General features: G+C 44.7%; 1 protein-coding gene across 5 annotated transcripts in view; it reads right to left on the bottom strand.

Annotated features, from left to right (window-relative positions):
* The window catches only part of FAM178B (family with sequence similarity 178 member B), a 109,606-nt gene that overhangs the window by 45,315 nt on the left and 39,654 nt on the right, over window positions 1-24,637 (bottom strand). For all 5 annotated transcript variants that reach the window (XM_072768109.1, XM_072768111.1, XM_072768110.1 and 2 more), the window contains one exon: window positions 24,548-24,632. In XM_072768109.1, the coding sequence (XP_072624210.1) occupies window positions 24,548-24,632 (85 nt within the window). The remainder of the gene's footprint in view (window positions 1-24,547; window positions 24,633-24,637) is intronic.

The following is a 24,637-nucleotide window of genomic DNA, read 5'->3' as shown; positions in this document are numbered from 1 at the left end:
CAGGCAGCAGTCGGGGCACTGGGCTGCCCAGAGCTAAGCCAGATGAAGAGACTTAAACCAGAGGCCTCCAAAACTGCAAGATGCAGAAGATGCACAATGCAGCAGCCCTGGGCCCTTTACCACTACCAGCTGAGGCCAGCTCGAAACCTACTGCTGACTTGACGATGCTGCCCTTGCAGCAACATCTGGGTGTTCCCAGGTCCACCATTCCAGCCCAGGGCACTCCCTGCAGCCTGGCACACATCTCCACAGCCAGCTTGAGTTCAAAATTCCATGGTCTCTTGACTAGTTTGACAAAACCCGAACGGTAATCTGACCTCACCAACAAGGAGGGAAAACCCTATGTACTCCGGGCTTTTCTTCTATCGGACTACTTAAGGACATTTTCAGAACCAGGAAACTAGAAAAACAAAAAACAATGTGGAGGATCATTTTTCCCAGAGATGGATGCAACCATCTCCCTCCCACTTGCTCTTCTGTGTTGTGACCTCTCCACACCCCACCAAGAGGTGGGGTCCATTCCTCCACACTGTCATTCTTCTATGTCATCTTATTGATTGATTTACTCACTTCTCATCCCCATCTCCCCATTAGAATGTAAATTCCACGAGGGCAGGGCAGCTCTGCACACCCAGTGCCTGGAGAAGCGGCTGGTATGTGGGGGGAAGCAGAATGAATGAATGACTGGAGAGAACCCTAAACAAACCTGATCAAGTAGTACCGGAGTAAGAGGGAAACTGAAGGCCAGCCATAAAATAATCTGGCAGTGTCAAGAACTGTTGACAATGCTGAATTTGACAGATGCGTCAGGATCAAGAACTTGGAAACTGGGCTAGCAGCGCATTAGTAGCACATGCTTGAACCCTTTGCCATTCTGGGGGTGAAAGTTTCCTCTGAAAGGCGCACCTCAGTGGATCCCTCCATGGGCTGGAACCATGCTAGGTGCCCAAGATAAAAAGGTGGCCTGCTGGAGACCTTGACCTCAGGGAGCTCACACTCTAGGAGGGAGGGGGGAGCCAGGCAAACAAAAAAAAATACAGGAGAGTGAATTCAAAACCAAAGCAGGTGAAAGGTACAGAGTCTGCTCAAAGGAGAAATTCACTTGGGGCCAGGGAAGGGCAGAGGAGGGGGGCTGAGGAATAGGGCATGGTTAACGGGAAAGAAATCACGTACCCAGCAAAGGCACAGAAATGACAAATGCAGAGAAGCTCGAGAGCATGGACTGTTCAGCTACTCAAGGAAAGAAACGCAGCATCCTAAACTCCTTGGAAGTTCTGGCAACAGTCTTGCATGGCTGCAGAGCCACCAACTGGGGTAACTGCCAGCAGAGGGTCTCTGCACCCTGTCCAAGGACATCGCCTCTGTTGGCATCAGGTGTCTCTCTTTAGAAACGTATATGGGTCGAGGCTTACCCAACAAGTAATTAGACTCTTGGAGGAGGAAAACCTTTCTTGTTTGTTATTTTTCCTCTCAGGCAACTTAACAAGTGAAAGTAATGATACCCCTTGCCCGCTTCACAAACCAGCTGAGAAGAATGAAGTCTACAAAACACAATGAGATTCCACTAAAGAGGGAGAGCTGTTTACCAGGGCCTTTGGGGGACTATGCACGTAGGTGCACGCATGTGTGGGCGGGCCAATGAACTTTCCAGGGAGGGAGAATGCCTGTGCAAAGAGAATCAGCCTAGGGTGAGGTGAGGCTCTGGAAGCCCAGCTGGGTGAGGACAGCCTGCCAGGAGTCTTAGGACCCCAAAAGGTGCTGTGCATGGCCACCTTCACGCTTCCTCTTCAGCCGGTGCAGTGCATCAGCTGCTTTAAAAGCCCCTTGGGGACAGCAGTGCAGGTGCCACCAGCTCCAAACCTGGAGCCTGGCACCGTCCTCCCTCCTTGCCCCCACCTAGCACTTACTCCACACCACAGCTTGACCCAGGCCAATGTGGCAGGAGAAGTTTCCGAGCAAGGCGCCTGGGATGCCTCAGGATAAATCAGGCCCAATCAACAGTGCTGGAAATTGGTTAAGCGACTACAGGCGCGGGAGAGCCCATAATTAACACTGCCTATAACTAGGCCATGCGCTCAGCTCTTCCTGAGCACTGTTTGTCCCAAATGGGGGTTTTCCGGAGAGCTGACACAGAACAAAACTCAGACTTGAGGCTGCCAGCTCCAACTCCCTAACTCCACTTTTCCACACCCACACCTCAGTCGTTTGAGGTGATTCCCCAGGGGAGCATCGGGGCCCTGTGCCTTTTTAAATGCCAGTGCTAACAGCCCTGAGCTCCTGGGCTCTGTTTAGAGGCTGAGAATCTGACAGTGTCCCTTTGGGTGGTTCTCCTGGGATGGAACTGATGCTTTGGGGGAAGTAGGGGAGGAAAAGCATTGGGCCTAAAATAAAAGTGACTTTTCCATCTGTGCCTCAGAAGAAGCGTTACTTCACGTAACACCACCGCCTCCGCTCTCCTGGCACCACTTTCAGGGAATGGGAAAACCACACACATCCCAAGAACCTCCTCGGCTCGACTTGCTGGCCCCAGCAGCTCCCCTCCGTAGGCCTTTGTCATCTGTTCTCACCCACCAGGTTCCATCCTGGGCCTTAGCAGTTAGATGACAGGGCACAGGGTCCACAAGACTCTGGTCTGTTTCTCTCCCTTCCCAGCCCCTGCCCCGAATCTAGCTGTTAATGAATGTTCTGGGGTGGCTGCCCTTGGGGGCCAACCATCTGCATGGGTCCTGATTCTTGACACCACCTTAGAGATGCCACAGTTCTCTAGGAGAAGGTGTCCCATCAGCCTTAATGGGGGGATGCTGGTTCCTAAAGAAAAGCAAGCAACCATCCCATCAGACTGAGCCCAGATCCCAATTGGAGCGTGGGACTCACGACATAACTTAGGGGAGGTTTACAATCTGTTAAGGAACAAAATCCAACCAAGTAAATTTAAGGATCAAATGGGCTTTATTAAGCGATTCATCAATCAGGCAGCCCCCTCATCTGGCAGGCAGAGGGGGAACTTCAAGGAGTTATACAAAAAATGGAAGATTTTTATAGGAAGGAGGGTGGGGCAAGGAAGTTATTAGCAAAAGAAAAGGACTGTCCCCTGCAAGGTCACTTTCCCTTAGGGGGAAGGGCAGGGGGCTTATTATACAGTTAGATTACCTTGTTGGTGCCTATCAGAAAATTCCTGTCAGATTTAGACTTCTGGGGGAGGTTGAAACCTCGCTTAGGTTAGGTATTAAGCCCCAGTTTGGTGACTCGGCCTAAGTGACACCATTTTGGGCATGTGGTTTTCTTTTCAACAAATCTTAACTTTTTTTTAAAATTTTTATTTATTTATGATAGGCACACAGTGAGAGAGAGAGGCAGACACACAGGCAGAGGGAGAATCAGGCTCCATGCACCGGGAGCCCGACGTGGGATTCGATCCTGGGTCTCCAGGATCGTGCCCTGGGCCAAAGGCAGGCGCTAAACCGCTGCGCCACCCAGGGATCCCAAATCTTAAATTTTTTAAAAAAGATTTATTTGAGAGAAAAACTGAGAGTGAGGGCACAGGCATGGGGTGGGGGGAGAGAGGGAGAGAATATCCAAGCAGACTCCCCCCCACAAGCATGGAGCCAGATGGGGCTCCATCCCCTGAGCCATGAGATCAGGACCAAGAGGCAGACGCTTAACTGCTTAAACGATTGAGTCACCCAGGCGCCCCTTTTACCATTTCTTATCCTCCCAATTTTGATGACTTAACTGTTCCCTCTGCACTCCTGAATTTATTTACTTAAAGATTTTATTTGAGAGAGAGAGAGAGCGAGTGCGCGCCACGAGAAAGAGGCAGGGAGAGGGAGAGGTTCAGAAGCAGACACCCTGCTGAGTGGGGCTTCATCCCAGGACCCTGGGATCTGACTGAGCCAAAGGCAGATGCTTAACTGACTGAGCCACCCAGGCGCCTCTGCACTTTTGTATTTAAATTTACACTCATCTCAATATCACTGGCTTTAGTCAATCAGCTTTAGCCAGTTATTTAAACTTTTTATTTGCTCAGTAAACAGTAACTGGACACCAAGCATTGTAACACTGGGGGCCCAGCAGTGAACAAAAGAGACAAAGTCCTGGTCTCACAGAGCTGATGGTTTAGCAGGGAAACAGACCAAACATGTGAAAAACAAACACACAAGACGAAGCCAGGTGGTACAGACAGTGGGGAAGAAAGGTGGTCAGGGTGGTGCAGGGAACGCACAGGAGAAGCCCCATGAGCACTTTGAGGCCAGGCTGCTATTCCTCACTGTGTGAGGTCCAGTCATGCGCCTGAGGTGCTGGGGGGTGCAAGGCCTGGAGGCGTGAGGATAACTACAGAAAGAGGGAGGGGGGCCCACCTGAGACAGGGACACCGGGGGGTGGGGGGTGGGGTGGGGGGGGGACTCCAAGGAGACTGCTTTTGGCTCCTCTCCCTGTTTCTTGCTAGGACCTGCAGCCCCACCTCAAACACACCTTCTAGTACAAATAACATGTGTCCTAACTGTAAAGGCCAAGGGGTTCACAATTTCTTTGGAGTTTCCTGGCCCAGTAGATAACACGGAAGGAGTGACTGGGTGGGGTTGTTGGGAACATGTTCCAGACCCCTGACGTTAGGCATCTTGATGCCAAGACCCTGGCCCTTGGACAGAAGTGACTCTGTCAAAAGTGGAGGACACCTGGATGCTTGTCCTTGTTCTGACTGGTTCCTGGGTGCCTGAGAGTACTTGTGTACCACCCTCAGCAAAAACTCTAGACCCTGAGCAAAGGAGAGGCTCACCCCAGACCCTTTCCTTTCTGGGTCCCCCGCACACTCTGCAATCCTCTCTCATTACACTATTCGATAAACTCCGTTCTCACTTCTTCCTGGCTCACTTTGGTTTCTATCCTACGAGAAGCCAACAACCCTCTTGGGTTGGTCCTGTCGAACCCTCTCTGGGTCCTCGGACCCGGTCTGCCCATGCCACACCCATCCTGAAGACAGGACAAGGAAGCAACTGGTCTGAGGAGGATGGAATCATGTCATCAGAGAGATCTTTGGATGTGGTAAAAACACAAAATTCCATTAAATCCATATTTTAAAAACATGCATATCTCACTGTCCCAACTATAGCGTGAGCCCAGGAAGGAGGCTGGCCTTCTCCTGACCCTGATGCGGCCTCTTACCACGGACAACTGCATGCCCAGGACCTGGATAAGCTCTGACCCACTCATTCTTCTTGCCTCTCACCCCCACCGGTTCCTTCTCCAGACCGCTCTACCCACATCCTTTCCAGTCTTCTTTAGTTGCTTCTCGGCCATGCAACCCACCCCACTGACCCCTTCACTTTCCCTTTCCACCCGCTCACCCTGAGCTAAGGCCCTTCTTCTGGCACTCCTACAACCCCCTGCCTGCCTTGCTGTAATCCAGCCTACATCCGCCACATACTCCTGCACACATACGCACCCCTATATCCACCCATCACACACATACACCATCCCACACACACACACCCTACACCCACCCACCACACACACTCTCACGCACACATGAACCCCTATATCCACCCACCATACACACAGTCACACACATATGCACCCCTATATCCACCCACTACACATACATGCACCCCTATATCTATCCCACCACACACACACACCCTCCCACATATATATGCACCCCCATGTTCACTCACCACACACACACATGCACTCCTGTATCTACTTACTACACACACACACATACACGCACTCCTGTATTTACTCACCACACACACATTTACCCTATACCCAACCACCACATACACACCCTCACACAAACATATGCACCCCATATCCACCCACCACACACACATCTCCCTATATCCACCCATTACACACTCATACACACATACAAACCCACAAAATGCACCAACCACCACATACATACACACCTATACATACACACCATATACTACACACACACTAGCCATCCACACACTTCTGCAACCATACCTATACCACATCCACACTATACACATTCCATCCATCTGTACACACATCACACATACCGCAGACACAGAAACCACTCATCCAACACAAATATACCCACATACCACAACCCATACACTGCATATATCATGACACACACAACACTCATCCATACATACATATCACACACACATATCCCACCCATACTTACAACACACACAAAAACACACACACAGCACCCATCCACATATACCACCCACCTAGAAACTTCCCCTCCCCCAACCCAGAGTCTCTGTCAGTCCCTGGTCCTTTTATTCATGAGAGTGAGAGTGTGTACAGGGTAGGTGATGCCGTCCCCAGGCCACCTCTCCTCTCTGCTGCCCTCTGTAACTCACACCACTGCCTGGTGTCACCTAACACTGTTGAGCATTCCTAGCCCCCAGTGTGTAGGACACACTTGCGTTGTGCAAAACCACTGAACTACCATAGCTGCTAGAACTAGGTTCTGCTACAAATAACAAAAAGACCAAAACAAAACAAAAAACCTACCTGGGCTTAAATAAGCTATAATTTTATTTCGCTCTGACAAAAAAGTCTGGAAGCAGGTGGGCCTCACTGGTGCAGGGACCTGACTGATCTGTAGGATCTTAGGTACCCGTCTTCTACTCTGCCATTCTCGCCATTCTCTCCTTTTCAAGATCACCCCATGGTCCAGGATGGCTGCCAGAGGCCCAGCTGTCATGTCTCAACTCTAGGCAACCACTTCCTCACTTTCCTACCTCAAGATGCACGATTGAGTTATTTTTACTGATGCAAGGCCCCCTCAGTATGACTCAGGAAGGTAGTAAGTAGCAAACTACCCTCTCACCTTTAAAAAGCAAGAATATGAGACTGATTTAGACTCAACCAAGAGCTTCCCAGTAACGTCCCTGAATGCATGGCCCACCAGGTTTTCTTTCACTTTGGATTTCTGAACCTGAGATTCCTGGAATATTCCTGATCTCTAGAATAAAATGAAACAGAAGATACCAAATACCGATGGGGATGTGGAGCAATGGGAACTCTCATTCATTGCTGGTGGAAATGCAACACAGCCCTTTTGGAAGACAATCTGGTGGTTTGTTACAAAACTAAATATACTCTAACCATACAATCCAGCAATTGTGCTCCTTGGTATTAACCCAAATTAACTGAAAATGTATGCCCACACAAAAAGCTGCACATGAATGTTTACAGCAGCTTTACTCATAATTATCAAAAACTGGAAGCTACAATATGTCCTTCAGGAGGTGAATGGTCAAACAAGCTGTGGTACATCTAGACAATGGAATATTAAATAGAGCGACAAAAAGAAAAAACTACAAAACCATAAAAAGATGTGGAGAAACCTCCAATACATATTGCTAAGTGAAAGGAGCCAGTCTGAAAAGGCTACATACTGTATAATTCCAACCATATGACATCCTAGAAAAGGCAAACTCTAGAGACCATAAAAAGATCAGGGGTTACCAGGGGTTTGGCTGGAGAGGAGCTGGAGAGGAGGTGGAAAGAACAGGGGGAGCACAGAGGATATTCAGAGCAGCGAAACTATTCTGTATGATACGGCAATGATGAACACGTCCTACATTTACCAAAACCCACAGAATGTACAACACAAAGAACGAACCCTATTTTTAAAAGATTTATTTACTTATTTGAGAGAGAGAGAAAAGGAGAGGGAGAGGGAGAGGGAGAGAGAATTCTCAAGCAGACTCCCTGCTGAGTGTGCAGCCCAACTCAGGGCTCTGTCCCAGGAATCCAAGATCATGACCTGAACAAAAATCAGGAGTCAGATGCTCAACTGACTGAGCCACCCAGGTGCTCCTGAGTGAACCCTAATTTAAATAGTCTTCAGTTTATGATAATATATCAATAGTGCCTCATCAATCCTAACAAATACACCATACAAATGCAAGATGTAGAAAAAACTAGTGTGTGTGTGGGGGTGTGTGGGGGTGGTGGTGGTGACAGGTGTGGGGAATAATATGGGAACTGCTTTCTGATCAAATATTCTATAAGCCTAAAACTGTTCCAAAACAACAAAAAACAGGGGTGTCTGAGTGGCACAGTTGGTTAAGTGTCTGCCTTTAGCTCAGGTCATGATCCCAGTGTTATGGGATCAAAACCTGAGTTGGGGAGGATCCCTGGGTGGCTCAGCGGTTTAGCCCCTGCCTTTGGCCCAGGGCACGATCCTGGAGTCCCGGGATCGATTCCCACGTTGGGCTCCCGGCATGGAGCCTGCTTCCCCCTCTGCATGTGTCTCTGCCTCTCTCTCTCTCCTCTCTGTGTATTCTCATGAATAAATTATTAAAAAAAAAAAAACAAAACCCGAGTTGGACTCCTGACTTAGCAGGGAGTCTGCTTCTCTCTCTCCCTCTGCCCCTCCACCCTGCTTGTGCTCTCTCTCTCTCAAATAAATAAGATCTTAAAAAAAAAAACCAAAAGCAATAACTGGGGGTGCCTGGGGGTGCTGGGTGGCACAGCTGGTCGAGTGTCTGCTCAGCTCTGATCTCTGGCTTGTGGGACTAAGCCCAGAGTCTGGCTCTATGCTCAGTGCTGAGTCTGCCTGGGATTCTGTATCCCTCTCCTTCTGCCCCTCCAATTCGTGTTCTCTTTAAACAACAACTACAGAAACCAAGAACTTTCTTTAAGAAAAAGAAAGAACCAGGGGGAAAAAAGTCTCCCTTCACACATAGCACCATGGGCAGCACATCCCCACAGTCTAAGAGATTTGATATTTGCTGTATTCTGGATCAAGGCCCCAGCTGAGACCCAAATGCAGGGGTTCTCAGACTTGTCTGCACGTTCTGGAATCTCTTAGGGAGCAGCTCCAGAAGTTACTGCCAAGGGTTTCCCCTCCAGCCCCCACCCCACTGTGACTGTGGTTTAATAAGCCTAGTTTGGGGCTCTAGAATTAAAAACAAAAACAAAAACAAGTGATTCTAAAATGCAGCCACACTGGTAAACTACTGAGCTAATGAAAGCCATGGCCCTTGCTCCAGAACAGCAGAGACCCACCCTCACATGCTCTGGCAGATGACTGGGGTGGGATGGGTGTAGGGAGGAATCCACAGAAGGCAGCCCCTGAAAACTGGTGGCTAGAGGCTGAGTCCTAGGAGAGCCACCAAGATTTTTGACTAGTAGGATCTAAAAGATAAACGTTAAAGTGTGCTCATCATGTTATGGCAAAAGGTTTATGTATTTGGCCAAAGTCCTCATAATTTGGCACTTTCTCAGCCTGGCTGCACATCAGAATCACCCAAGAGCTTTAAGAGTCCCTACCAGGCACTGTCCTAAGGGTGTTGGAGGAGCTGCCTCAGAAGCAGCCACGGAGCATCACCATACAACCCTGGCCATACAGGTGGTCGGACAGAGAGGCAGGTTAGGAGGCAAATGCTCCAGAAGGCAGGGACATGAGGGAGATGCCGGCTGGGCTGGGGTAATGCACACATGCCTGTCCCCACAGGGCCAGTAGATCCAGAATTCTGACCTTGGAGGACCAGATAGCACGTCTAGAGTCTGGCACCTGCGCCCACAGTTCCATAGTCAACTGACTGCATAGAATCCAAGGGGCTGGTGGGAAAAGATGCTGCTGTCTTGCTGTGGGCAAAGCACACATTCTCCAACACTCAGCCACACACTCAACGAATACCACCAGAGTCCTACTGTGTACTGGCTCCTGTAGCTGCCAGGAACTCAAGAGAACTTAGAATAAAGACAAGTGAAGCCACAGCCTCTGCAGTCTGGAGCTCACAGTGAAATGGGAAAGATGAGTGAAAGAATCCACACGTCAACTATGACCAGAGCCATGAAGAATGGAAAGGAAGTGGGAGCAGAGGATGGGGCTGGGCAGGGTCAGGGCAGATCTCCCTGGACAAGGCAATGCCAGAGGGGATCAGTAATCCAGGGGGAGAGATGGAGTTAGGAAGACAACGGCCAGGGAGCTGCTGAGAGGAGGGAAGGCACCACCCAGGGAGGAGAAACCTGTACTCCCAAAGACCCCTGCCACAGGAGGGGGGATGAGCAGAACAGGCTGTGAGGCTGGAGCACAGACAGCGAGACAGAGAAGATGAAGTGAGATGGAACCAGGGTCCAGCCCACTATACAGGAAACTATGGGCCATCAGGTGAAGCTGGGGCTTTCCAGCCCTCTGATTATCTGTGAAAAGGGAAAATAATAGTATCTACTTGGAGGATTTTGCTATGGTGACTAAATGAGATAGGCAAGGCCCAGGGCTCAGTGCCTGGCACATACTCTCTAGAAATATGAGCTATTATTTTCAAGGAAACGACTTTTATTATCACAACAGACAATAATATGTTTTTAAAATGAGGATCAATTCTGAAGTTGAATTACTGTTATTGTTGCGTTCCAACTAGAGACTTCGAAGGGGTAGGCCCAGCAAATGACAGCTCTGAGGGGGCTGGGGGATGGGATCTCCAGGGTGGTCCTCACGGTGTTGGCCTGCTCATTTGGGTCTGTGCCGTGTTCTCACAGCACCAGTATGGGGATTAAGAGTGCAGCTGGATCCTAGCTTGCCTCCTTGGCCCAGGGACAGGGGCACCTGCCCTGTGAAGTTAGGAGGAGTGAAGGTCGCCCCATGTGAACAGAAGGCTGGGCCCTGGGCCCTGCACAGAAGTACTCCTTGCATGTGGATGGCTGCTGCCGCTACCATGGGACATGGGATCCAAGGCTGTGTGGAGCCACTGCTCTGGGAGGCTGCCGGAGGCTCCAGATAGGTTGCTCCTACCACCCCAGCAGGAGACTGTCCCAAGCACCATGAGAGGCAGATCAGGGGAAGTGAGGACAACTCCTAATAAAACAGCAAAGGGCAGAAAGTGTCAAATGAATATATAGACTAAGGGATTTTTGACTGCTTAAAAACCATTTGAAAAGGACGCCTGGGTGGCTTGGTTGGTTAAGCATCTGCCTCTGGCTAGGCCATGATCCCAGGGTCCCCCGGACTGGATTGAGCCCCATATCAGGCTCCCTGCTCAGCAGGGAGTCTGCTTCTGCATCTCCTTTTCCTCCTCTCCCCACTTATTCTCTCTTTCTCTCACTCACTCTCTCTCAAATAAATAAATAAAATCTTAAAAAAAAAAACCATCTGAGAAAACAAAAAGAAAAACAAAAACCCATCATCTGAGAATAGAGTATGACAGAAATTGCCAAAATAGAATTAGAGAAATGAAGAAGCGGGAGCGGAATACTTGTACTGCTTAGATCCTTTGGTTTATCTAATGATCTCTGAGTTGTAAAGAAATATGTTTTTGCTTTGATAAAAGCAATCATATTTTGAGTGTGCACTATATGCCCGGTGCTTCACCTGTGTTATTACTGCCAACTCTAACAGTCCTGGGTGCTCAGTGCTGGCCACTTGCATGAAGACTTTGCCAATCTGACTGCCAGGCTCTATCTATGTCCTGATGTTGCTCCATGCTGCTCTCGGGTCCTTCCCAAGGGAGTGACTGCCAGACATCCTGTCTCCACTCCATCCACACCAACCTATGCTCTGTCACCTGGCATGTATCCCCATGTTACCACAGTATGTCAAAATTCCCATAAGGCATCAGCCTACAGCTCCAACTAAAGAATGCTTTTGTTGCTCTCCAAAGCTTTTTTGATGGTGCATATCCATCATTAAAAAATTTTAAATTTATACCTCTAACAAATATACATTTATAAGCTCTACAAATGTGCCTTGATGCTAATATGCCATCATGCGTATAACATGTTAAAGAGTAAATTTTAAAAAGATGAGCTATGGGATATATAACATGTTAAAGAGTAAATTTTAAAAAGATGAGCTATGGGTAGCTATGAGCTACCTGGTTGGCTCAATCAATGGAATGTGCTACTCTTGATCTCATAGCCCCATGTTTGGTGTGGAGATTACTTAAAAATAAAAAAAAAAATAGAGCTACTTTTGACACACCAAAAAAAAAAAAAAAAAAAAAAAAAGATAAGCTATTATGATGTAAGTTTCCCCCTTAAAAAACTGGGGGGAAATAGTGAGCAGATCAACCCCAAACAAATAGAATTTATTTATTTATTTATTTTTAAAGACTTGATTTATTTATTCATGAGAGGGACACACAGAGAGAGGCAGAGATATAGGCAAAGGGAGGAGAAGCAGGCTCCATAGAAGGAGCCTGATGTGGGACTCAATCCTGGGACTCGGGGATCACACCCTGAGCCAAAGGCAGACACTCACCACTGAGCTACCCAGGCATCCCTAACAAGCAGAATTTAAAAGGAAATAAAAGAGCAGAAATCAGTAAAACAGAAAACAGAAAAGCTATAAGGAAAATCAATGAAACCCAAAGCTGGTTCTCTGAGATCAATAAAATTGATAAACCTGTGACCCAACTGACCTGACTGAAGAAGACACACAAATGACCAATATCAGAATGAGAAAGAGGTCATCATCACTGATCCAACAGATATTAAAAAGATAAAAAAGGAATATTATGAACAAACATATACCAATAAATTTGCCAACTTAGGTGAAATGGACACAAACAGAGCTCACTCAGAAGAAACATAATATAAATTAGCCACGTAACTAATTTTAACAATTGGATTTGGAGTGAAAAATCTTCCCATAAGGAAAAAAAAAAAAAAATCTTCCCATAAGGAAACTCAAGGCCCAGGTGGCTCCACTGGCTAATTTTATTTTACTTTTTATTTTTTAATTTTTTTTATTTATTTATGATAGTCACAGAGAGAGAGAGAGAGGCAGAGACACAGGCAGAGGGAGAAGCAGGCTCCATGCACCAGGAGCCCGATGTGGGATTCGATCCCAGGTCTCCAGGATCGCGCCCTGAGCCAAAGGCAGGCGCCAAACCACTGCGCCACCCAGGGATCCCTTTATTTTACTTTTTAAAGATTTTATTTATTTACTTGAGAGAGGGAGAGAGCACACACGAGAGGGGCAGGGGCACAGGGAGAAGCAGATTCCTGCTAAGCCTGACATGGGGCTTGATCCCAGGACCCTGCATGACCTGAGCTGAAGGCAGACACTTAATCAACTGAGCCACCCAGGTGCCCCTCCACTGGATAACTTTACCAAACATTTAAGGAAGCATTAATACCAGTTTTACATAAACTCTTCCAGAATACTGTAGAGTAAATACTTCCTAACACATTCTATGAAGCCAGTATTACTCTGAGACCAAAACCAGAAAGAGAAAACTATAGACTAATATCCTTTGTGAACATAATGTCAACAAAAATTCACCAGATTGAAACCAATACATATAAAATTAATACATCATGATCAAGTAGGATTTATTCCAGAATGTGAGGATGAATAAACAAACATTCAAAAATCAGTCAGTGTAATTCACCATATTAGGGGGCTGAAAAAGAAAAACCACATAAACATCTCAAAATCCAACATCCATTCCGGATAAAAATTCTCAGCAAAGTAGGGATTTATCAAGGTCAGGGTACAAGTTCAATATGCAAAAATCAATTATATATCAGTACACTATCAACAATTTGAAAATGAAATTAAGAAAACAATTCATTTTACAATAGCATCAAAAAGAATAAAATACTTAGGAATAAATTTAGCAAAAGAATCCCAAGATTTGTACACTAAAATATCAAAAGAAACTAAAGGAAACCTAAATAAATGGAAAGATATCCGATGTACGTGGATACATTCGGATTCTGGAGATCTTAATATTGTGAAGCATGCCAATTTGCTCCAAATTGATCTACAGATTCAGTGCAATCCAATAAAAATTCAGGCAGATTTTTTTTTTTGGTAGAAAATGACAAGCTCATTTTAAAATTTATATGAAAATGCAAAGGACCTAGAATAGCCAAAACAAATTTATTAAGAAAGAAGAACGAAGCTGAAGGATTTTTAAAAAAAGATTTATTCACTTATTTCAGGGAGAGAACAAGAGAGACAGAGTGTGAGAGAGAGCAAGCACATGTGCATGTGCATGCAAGAATGGGGAGGAGGGACAGAGGGAGAGAGAAAATCCCAAGCAAACTCTGCACTGAGCATGGAGCCTGAAGTGGGGCTGGATCCCACAACCTGGAGATCATGACCTGAGCCAAAATCAAGAGCTGGATGTTGAACTGACTTGAGCCATCCAGGTGCCCCACAAAGTTGAAAGATTTAAACTATGATTTTAAGACTTACAAAGTTAAAGTAATCAATATGGGGTGGATAAAATTAGACATATAAATCAATGAAACAGCCTAGAGTCCAGAAATAGACCCACACATATATGATCAATTGATTTCTGATAAAGGTACAAAGTAATTCAATTCAGTAAGGATAATCTATCTTTCTTTCTTTCTTTCTTTCCTTCTTTCTTTCCTTCCTTCCTTCTTTCTTTCTTTCTTTCTTCTTTCTTTCTTTCTTTCTTTCTTTCTTTCTTTCTTTCTTTCTTTCTTTCTTTTTCTTTCTTTCTTTCTTTCTTTCTTCTTTTAGGATAATCTTTTCAACAAATGTGTTGGAACAACTGGATAGCCATATGTAAAGAAATTAACAACCTATGTCATTGATAAAAATTAACTCGAAATGGACCACTGACATAAAAATGTAAAGCTAATTATAAATTATAAAACTTATTTTAATTATAAAAGTTGTAAGTTATAAAACTCAATTATGAAATTTCTAGAAAAAAACAAGAAAGATCTCAGGTCTCTTAAATATGACACTAAAAGCACCAACTATGGGATCCCTGGGTGGCGCAGCAGTTTGGCGCCTGCCTTTGGCCCAGGGCGCGATCCTGGAGACCCGGGATCGAATCCCACATCGGGCTCCCGGTGCATGGAGCCTGCTTCTCCCTCTGCCTGTGTCTCTGCCTCTCTCTCTCTCTCTCTGTGTGTGTGACTATCATAAATAAATAAAAATAAAAAAAAATAAAAAAAATAAAAGCACCAACTATAAAATATCAATAGTGGTGCCTGGCTGGCTCAGTTGGAAGAATATGCAACTTTGATCTTAGAGTCACGAGTTTGAGCCCCACATTGGGTGCAGAGATTGCTAAAGAAAAAATGAATGTAAAATAACCTTAAACATACACTTACCATATGACCCAGCCTATCCACTCACTGATATTTACCCCAAGGGGAAAGAAAGCAGATGTGTACACAAAGACCCGCATAAGAATACTTATAGCAGATTTTCATATCTCCCAAACTAAGAACAAAACAAAATAAAACCCAAAATGTCCATTAGTAGAGCTAGGATATCCATATAATGAAATAGTACTCAGCTATGGAAAAGAATAAAGTACTGTTACACACAACATTGATAGATTTCAAAATAATTATCCTGAGTGAAAGAAGCTGGACCAAAAAAAAGAGTACCTGCTATGTAATTCCATTTATATAAAGTTCTAGAGAATGCAAACTATAGTGACATTTGTAGTGATCTGCAGTGACAGAAAGTATATTAGTGGTTCCTTTCAGACAAAAGGGGAAGGAGAGATTAATTATAAAGAGGTACAAGAAAACTTTGAGGGCAATGGTCATTATCTTGATGACGACAGTTTTATGAATATACATATAAGTCAAGTGTATACATTGCATGCTTTAAATGTGTACAGTTTAATGTATGTCAATTATACACTTTAGTAAAACTTAAAAAAAAAAGATGAACTAAATGTAAATATAAGTGTTAATGATTTCTTTTTGCACTTGATGGCTCATCCTACCTCAAGGGTCTTCCATACTGGAGACCCCTGGTCTAGAAAATCCTGCCTGACTTGCTTTATGTAGACTGTGGCCTTTTCTGACTCCCAGGGGATAGAGCTGGGAAAGTCCTAGATTAACTCTCCACTGGAGATAACTTCAGATGAATATCAAAGTGTGTCAGAAAAAATATGGTGTAAATAAATCGATAAACACAGAAACATGTATTATATTGATAATATGTATGTATCAATATGTATATGTATTATGTGGATTTTGCTTCTGGAAATAGTCACAAGAAATAATGACTCTGAATAATGACTACTTGGAGAGAGAAAGTGGCCATGGGAATGGCTGGGCAGGAAGGCTTTCACTTTTCATTTTGCAACTGTCTCTAGTATTTGATTTTTCTGCACTTGATACATAGAATACTCTAAGATAATACAACAGGAGTTACCTAGCTAGTGAGGTTATTGGTCGTTGTTTTATTCTTTAAAGATTTTTTAAAAAGATTTTATTTATTTATTCATATAGAGACAGAGAGAGAGAGAGAGAGAGAGAGAGAGAGAGGGGCAGAGACACAGGCAGAGGGAGAAGCAGGCTCCATGCCAGGAGCCAGACGTGGGACTCGATCCCAGGTCTCCAGGATCACACCTCAGGCTGCAGGTGACGCTAAACTGCTGCGCCACTGGGGCTGCCCGGTCACTGTTTTATTCTTTTTACAAGAAGCAACCTTATAAAATGTTTTCTGAGAGGGAATAAGGAAGGAGAGTAGAGAGGAGGGAGACAAAATACAAGTGAGAAAAGAAAGTGACAGAAAAGAAAGTGACCCACAAAACAGGGGCCTGTCCCAGAGACCCCCAAAGCCCCAATGACTATAATACTACAGACTCAGGGACGAAGGGAAAAAGCATGGTGACCACGTGAGGAAGAACAAAGTGTCCAAAGATACTGCTCACAAAAATGAAACTAATTTTTCTGAGAACTAAATTTCTTACCCACTTAAAAAATATCCAAAGAATGTATTGGCCAGAGTCTTTTTGTTATATTCTTTCCCTCCTACACAAATATTATAGAAGCTGGTAGGGAATGGAATGGGTAGGTAAGAATGAACAACACTGTCTTAGAGGTTAACAGAACAGAACCTACGCATGTTTTACTCCTTCTCTAAAGTGTTTCAATCTCATTGATAGAGCTCCTTTTCTCCAAGCCTGCTGCCTACTCAGTGTGCTTGGCAGAGTTACTAGCCAGTCCTACATTGGCACGGCCAAAGTATGTTTGTTAAAGAAACATGAGGTCATTTCTTTCAAGCAATTAGTTGCACAAGAACATGTTTGCTTTCAAAACCAAATTCTGCCATTAAAAAAACGATTAGAGCTAATAAACGAGTTCAGCAAGGTTGCAGAATGCAAGGTCTGTATACAAAAATCTGCTCTCTTTCTACACACCAGCAAGGAACAATCTAAAAGAAAATGAAAAAAAAAAAAAACAAAAAAAAACAAACCCACAAACCAATTCCATTTATAACAGCATCAAAAATAAGAAAATACTAGAAATAAATTTAACAAAATAAGTATAATACCTACACACTGAAAACCATAAAATATTGTTAAATAAATTAAAGAAGATCTAAGTAAATGGAAAGACATCCCATATTCATGGATTGGAAGACTCAATATTATTAAGATGGTGGTAATACTCAAAGTTATCTATAGAGTCAACACAATCACTATTAAAACCCCTGTTGTTTTTGCAGAGGGTGACAAGCCATCTTAAAAATTTTTTTAAATTTTTATTTATTTACGATAGTCATCACAGAGAGAGAGAGAGAGAGAGAGAGAGGCAGAGACACAGGCAGAGGGAGAAGCAGGCTCCATGCACCGGGAACCCGACGTGGGACTCAATCCTGGGTCTCCAGGATCGCACCCTGGGCCAAAGGCAGGCGCTAAACTGCTGCGCCACCCAGGGATCCCAAGCCATCTTAAAATTAACATGGAATTACAAGAGACTCAGAATAGCCAAAATAATTTTGAAAAGAGCAAAGCTGGAAGACTCACATTCCCAATTTCAAAACTGCAGGCTTCAGTGATAAAAAATTTGGGGTACTGGGCATCTGAGTAACTCAGTTGGTTAAGCATCCAACTCAATTTTGGCTCAGGTCGTGATCTCAGGGTGGTGAGATTGTGCCCCATGTTGGGCTCCATACCCATGGAGCCTGCTTAAGATTCTTAAGATTCTCTCTCTCTCTCTCTCCCTCTCCCTTGCCCCTCTCATCCCAGCTCATGCCCTTTCTCTCTCAAAAAAAAAAACCCCAAACTAAAAAACAACACAAAAGAATTTGGGATTCTGGCATAAAGATACATAAATCAATGGAAGAGAACTGAGAATCCAGAAATAAACTCATAACCTATGATCAATTGATTTTCAGCATGAGTGCCAACTCATTGGAGGAAGAATAGTCTTCAACAAATATTGGTTTTCACTAATTGGATATCCACATGCACAAAAGAATAAAGCCGGACTCCTATCACACCATATTAAAAAAAAAAACTCAAAATGGATCAAAGAGCTAAATGCAAGAGCTAAAACTATAAAACTTTCAGAAGGGAAGATTAGGGAAAATATTCATGACCTTGGACTAGGAAATAGTGTCTTGTTTGACACCAAAAGCACAGGCAACAATAGAAAAAAAAAAGATAAATCAGACTTTATTAAAATTTAAACTTATGCATCAGGGGCACCCAGTGTGGAGCCTACTGAAAAACAAAACAAAAAAACAACAACCCCTGTGCATCAAAGTCCGCCATCAAGAGAGTGAAAAGATAAGCCACAGAATGGGAGAAAATATCTGCAAATCACACATCTGGTAAGGGTCTAGTATCCACAGTATATGAAGAACCCAACAACCTAATAAAAAAATGGGCAAAGCACTTGAATAGATGTCTCCCCAAAGAAGACAGACAAATGGCCACTAAGTACATGAACAGATGCTGAACATCCTTAGTCATTACAGAAATGTAAATCCAAACCACTAGATACCACTTAACACCCACTAGTTTGGCTATTAAAAGATGGACAATAACAAATGTTGGCAAGGGTGTGAAGAAACTGGAACCCTCATGTATTGCTGGTGGGAATATAAAGCCATTTCAGAAAATAGTTTGGCAGTCCTTCAAAAAATTAATCATACAGTCACCATATGACTGAACAATTTCACTTTTAAGCATACACCCGAGAGAAATGAAAACATATGTCCCCATAAATACTTGTGTGCAAGTGTTTGTAGTAGCATTATTTGCAATAGCCAAAAAATGTTAACAACCCAAGTGTCCATCAATGGATGAAGGAATAAAATATGGTATATCCATACAATGGAATATTATCCAGCCATAAAAAAGAATGGAGTACTAATACATGCTACAACGTGCATAAACCTTGCAAACATTATGTTAAGTGAAAGAAGTCAGATACAAAAGGTTGCATATTTTACAATTCCATTTATATGAAATATCCAGAATAAGCAAGTTCATTGGAGACAGAATGTGGATTAGGTGTTGCCAAGGCCTAGAAGGAGCCGGGTATGATGGGTATGAAGGTTTTTTTCTGGGGTGATAAAAATGTCCTAGAATTATTAGATAGTGGTGATGGTTGAGCAACCCTATGAATCATATTAAATCATACACTTTAGAAGGGTGAATTACACGGTATATGAATTACATCTAAACAAGGCCGATTCTTATGGGATGCCTGGGTGACTCAGTCAGTGAAGCGTCTGCCTTTGGCTCAGGTCATGAGCCCAGGGTCCTGGGATCAAGCCCCACATTGGGCTCTCTGCTCAGGCAGGAGCCTGCTTCTCCCTCACCCTGCGCCTGCTGCTCCCCCTGCTTGTGCTCTCTGTGTCAAATAAATAAAATCTTTTTAAAAAAATAAAATAAAAAATAAATAAATAAAAATAAAAAAGAAAATAAACACCACCAATTCTGCCCCAGTCCTAATAAAGACTAATAAGGCTTCATTGTGCCTGCACTGGCCCCCACTGTCCTCCAAGGTCTGGCCCCGAACACCATTTGATCCCCTACTCTGCCCCCCTAAAGAAGTCCCTACTCTCCCATCCTCCTCTTTGTTCCCATGGCTCCCTGCTTCCCTTGTATCTCTTCACACCAAAACCTACCCCCAGGGCTGCAAACCAGTGGAGCTATATTCCATCTACAGTCGAATATAGCCTGCAGATGGGTTCACAGTGGGGGTTTGGTCTTTTAACTGAATTAGTTACCAAGAGGAGATGTCACATAAATGTTGGCATTCTGGCTAAGGCAGATTCTGCTGGCTGCTTATCCATCAGCCATGCTCCCTTTCTTCCCTGTTAAGGAAACCCTGGTTTTTGTCTGGGTGTCTGCTCAAGGAAAGTCCACCTTGGCAGATGAACCATGTCATCCCACTTATCTTTTCAGGGACTGGTCTGGGGTGGCTACTGGAGCAGTCAGAGCTCTGAGCCACAGGCTACAGAAAAGAGCTCTAGCTGTTTGAACAGAAAACAGTTTGTTATGTATCAGAAGCCAATTGACCCTAAAGTTCATGAAGGTTAAGCTCTGGGGCCCTGACGTGCACAGCCCACTGTGAAAGCTCTAGGTTAGACAGGGAAGCCAGGCTACAATCGGTGGGCATTTCTACACGAACATTTCTGGAAAATACCTTAAAGATATCCAGAAAAATAGAACCTGAACCTCCCAAGGTCCAGTATTTAGTATAATTTCTCTACTCATTCTAAATAAATGTTCACTTTCACATTTAATTTTCCATGTTAATGAATTAGAGGACCCAGATGTTATAATTATGGATAAGGATTTTAAAGCAGCTATTCTATCCTCAAAGTGGTAAATGAAAATATGCTTATATTAAATGAACAAATAAGAAATCCCAGTAGACAAACAGAAACTATTAAAAAAAATACAGAACTAACTGGAAATTCCAAAATTAAAAATTCAAATATCTGAAAGGATGCTGGAAGAGTGAGTGTCTAGGATTCTACCCTGGAGGGGTAGGATCATGAGGCTAAAAATTCTTCAAACATAGCCAGGGTGTTCAGAGGGTACCAGAGAGTCTGAAAACATGGCAAGTGTCCTCTAAAGCCTGTGACCCAGTTCTGTCTAATGAAACAAAATGGAAAGAGTGTCCTGATTAAAAGAGAGAAAAGTACGAGAAGGAATGACCTCGTCTCTTCCACCCTTTTTTCTGCCTTGAACTGCTGTATCATGAGAGCATATGATGCTTGGAGCTATGGTAGTCATTCTGCAACATTGAGTAGTAGTAGTGAGAAGGGAGACACCAAAGCTAAACCAGGGCCCTGATACTGTAGATCTGTTGAACATACCATAGAAACCCCCCCCACACCCTTTGGATTTGTTGTCATGTGAGATAAACTTCACTTAACTGAGTACTAATTCTCTTAATTGTTACTTATAGTCAAAGTACACATCCTAACTAAAACATAGCTTCTCTCGAAAATGGAGAGATCTGGCAAGACCAGACCTACTAGCCTTAGACAGGGCAAGAGCTCTCTAGTCTCGGATTCACTTGGTCCCCACATAGAAGTGAATTTGCAATCCCTGCCTTATACATCTTTTGAGAGATAAATCAACTGCCCTCTCCCCTACAAAGCACTCCCTGTCTCCAGCCTCCTCATACCCACAACCCCACCTGGCTAGAAGTAATCTCCCTCTCCTTAGAATTTCTCCAGTTTTGTAGCTGTGTCCATCTCCTATTTTAATTGTGCATTTCATCCCTTCCCACTTGGTTGTCAGCTTTCTGAGGGCAGGAACCACATCTTACTCATTTCTGTATCTCCCTCTGCCACCTAGTGAGGTACTGACTACAGGAAACACTCAATGTATGTTTTCTAAATAATGCATAAACATCCCCCTGAAATATTCGAATCTCCAAGTTCACCAAGGAGCTTTTAACTGGTGACCTGTGCTACTTGCTAATCTAGGAAAACAGTATCCACCATACCCTAAAACTCCAGTGACCCCCCCACCAAAAAAAACCAAACAAACAAAAAAAACCTCCAGTGACCCCTAGACCTGCACTCTGTTCAGTCCTCCACCCCAGTCACCCAGAGCGCACCTTAACGGTTTGCTCTGAAGCCTGGGCCCATCTCAGATCTCCTTTTAATTAAGAAACATGCTGGAATAAAGATGATAGTGTAAAAGCCTTCCCAGGACAGAATGGGGAAAATGGCCTGTCACCACAAACTCCAGGAAAGGATAGAAATGTACACATACGCAAATCTCCCCATTTTACAAAAGAGAAAGGCAAGGCAACCTGAAAAGACAAACGCCAATCATAGCTCCAAATGGAAGGGAAGGCAGCTCCAGGTTCTGCCCCAGGGGACTGTGTCGCACAGAGGATCAAGACACTCAGAGCACCTCAAGTTGCTAACAAATCTGAGCAGCATTATTTCCTTTTATATCAATCCTGGATCTGACTTTTTTTTTTTTTTAAGATTTTATTTATTTATTCATGAGAATACAGAGAGGAGAGAGATAGAGAGGTAGAGACACAGGCAGAGGGAGAAGCAGGCTCCATGCAGGGAGCCCGATATGGGACTGGATCCCGGGTCTCCAGGATCACGTCCCTGGCCATAGGTGGCGCTAAACTGCTGAGCCACCGGGTCTGCCCCAATCCTGGATCTAACTTAACCTTGCACATGCTTCTTGCACTGGTGGTCAATTTTTAGTTCCAGCTTTTGGTAGATTCTCTTCTGGTATCTAGTTCTTGTCTCTAAACTTGTTTTAAAGATTTTTATTTGACACAGAGAGAGAAAGCATAAGCAGAGGGAGAGGCAGGCAGAGGGAGAGGGGCAGGCTTTCTGCTGAGCAGGGAGGCTAATGTGGGGCTCAATCCCAGGACCCTGGGATCATGATCTAAGCTGAAGGCAGACGCCTAACCAGCTGAGCCACCCAGGCGACCCTGTTTGTTTTTAATTATGGTAAAAAATACGTAACATAAAATTTTCCACTTTAACCATTTTGAAGTGCGCGGTTCAGTGGTGTTAAGTACACTCACGTTGTTGCGCAACCATCACTGCTGTCCACCTCCAGAACTTTCTCATCCTCCTTAAATGAAACTCTGTACCCATGAAACACTAACCCTCCATTGTCCCTTCCCCTTGGTCCTGGCCCCCACCATTCTACTTTCTGTCTCTATGAATTTGACACCTATAGGTACTTCACTTAAGTGGAAAGCATTTGTCCTTTTGTGGCTGGCTTATTCACTTGGCATAAACTTCTCAAATTTCATCCACGTTGCAGCATGTGTCAGAAACTCCTTCCTTTTAAACACTGAATAATATTCCACTGCATGTATATACCACATTTTGTTTATCCACTCACTTTTCAGTGACATTTGGATTACCTCCACCTTTTGGCTATTGTGACTAATACTACTGGGTGAACAAATATGTTTAAGTCCCTGCTTTCGATTCTATTGCGGACCTGGCCTTAAATTTTCCCCAAATCAGTCAAGATCCCAGCCTTGGGCTTGGAATTCTCTAGGCCAGTCTCTACTCCAATGGGAGACAAGGAGAAGCCTAAGCGGGATTCTCAGGTGATGCCATGAAAAACGCTCTGGAGTCAGAGCTGAACTGGCTAGAACTCTAGAGCAGGTTCCTGGCCCCTCCTGATGGGAGGGCAAATCAGGGACAATGTGGTAAGAAGCAAAGAAGAGTGGGACGTCCCCTCTGCCCCTGCAGGAGGAGACACATACCACTGCATGGAGGAGAAGAGGAGGACAAGGAAGGTCTCTGTTCCCCCAAAAGGGCAAACGTGCCACAGAGGAGGCTGCAGAGGCTCAAGAAAGGGCAGCTCAGGCTGCAGGGGCAGAGGTTATGAAAAGGATGGGGATGTCGGACTGCTGCTATTCAGAAGACCTCAGTTACAAGGTCCCAGCGTGCAGATGGGGGGGGTAGAAGGGGGGAGCAGGAGGAGTCTGGAATAGTCTCATTTGACAGATGGGCCCCAGCTCAGCCAACTCCTGAAGTACAAGAGGCACAAAAGCAGAAATCCAAAGGGTTGGTGGGGCAGAGGCTTAATGGTACATCCTGGGTCTGTAACTTTGGCCTTCTGAGCTACGTGCTTTCGTGTTTTAGTGGGTGGGCGGGCAGACTACAGCTGTGGACAAAGGTGGGGTCTGGACACCTGTGAATCCTTCCTTCCTGTCTGCCATAAGCATCTTTCCACTGGCTACATATTTTTTGGTGCCCAAGAGTCTGGGTTCAGGTACCAAATGAGGACAGCCTGGGAAGCATGCAACCACTAAAGGGAAATTGACTGCTCTGTGGATCTCTGAACATCCTCAAGTATAAAGATACTTAAATCACCCTTTCAACGTCAGGACCCAGGTATAGACTCAAGGCTCTCATTTTTACCCAGACCAAACTCGGGGGCGCCTCTGATGTCCTAGGAGCCAAGGGGGACTGCTGGTGGGGGCACAGTTTCAAGGCCCTCCCCCTTAGTGACTCCAACCCAAAGAGCTTCCCCAATTTGATGCAAAGGTTCCTGAAACCCTTCCAAGCAAACTGGAACTCTTGGGAAGAACTCAGAGGCAAGCTGTCTCCTTAAATCCAGAAAATTCGCCTTCCAGACTGTTCTGGGATCCCAAGAGTCTATGAGGTCAGCCTGAACTTGGCCATAGTAATATGGATCTGAAGCCAGATCAAGGTGCCAAGGAGCCTGTTGGCTCAGCTGTTTACTAATGCTGGAGCCAGAGCCAAAGATGGCCTGATGTCTCCCTGCCGTGGTGATGCAATGTCCCCACTAGCACCTTTCCAACATGCTGGGCTCCAGGCACTTGAGCTTGGGTACTGAGGGCTCAAATCTCCACCCTGCTCCCTAGTACTGACCAGTCTGATGGAAGAGCCCATCCATGCTGAGATCCCATAAGAGACCAAAGGCTCCTGAAGAAGTTTCTGGAGGCCATGTCAGCAGCTAAG

The sequence above is a fragment of the Canis lupus genome, chromosome 11 (assembly GCF_048164855.1).
Source record: "Canis lupus baileyi chromosome 11, mCanLup2.hap1, whole genome shotgun sequence".
Classification (NCBI taxonomy): domain Eukaryota; kingdom Metazoa; phylum Chordata; class Mammalia; order Carnivora; family Canidae; genus Canis; species Canis lupus.
This window is presented reverse-complemented; position numbering and strand designations above follow the sequence as displayed.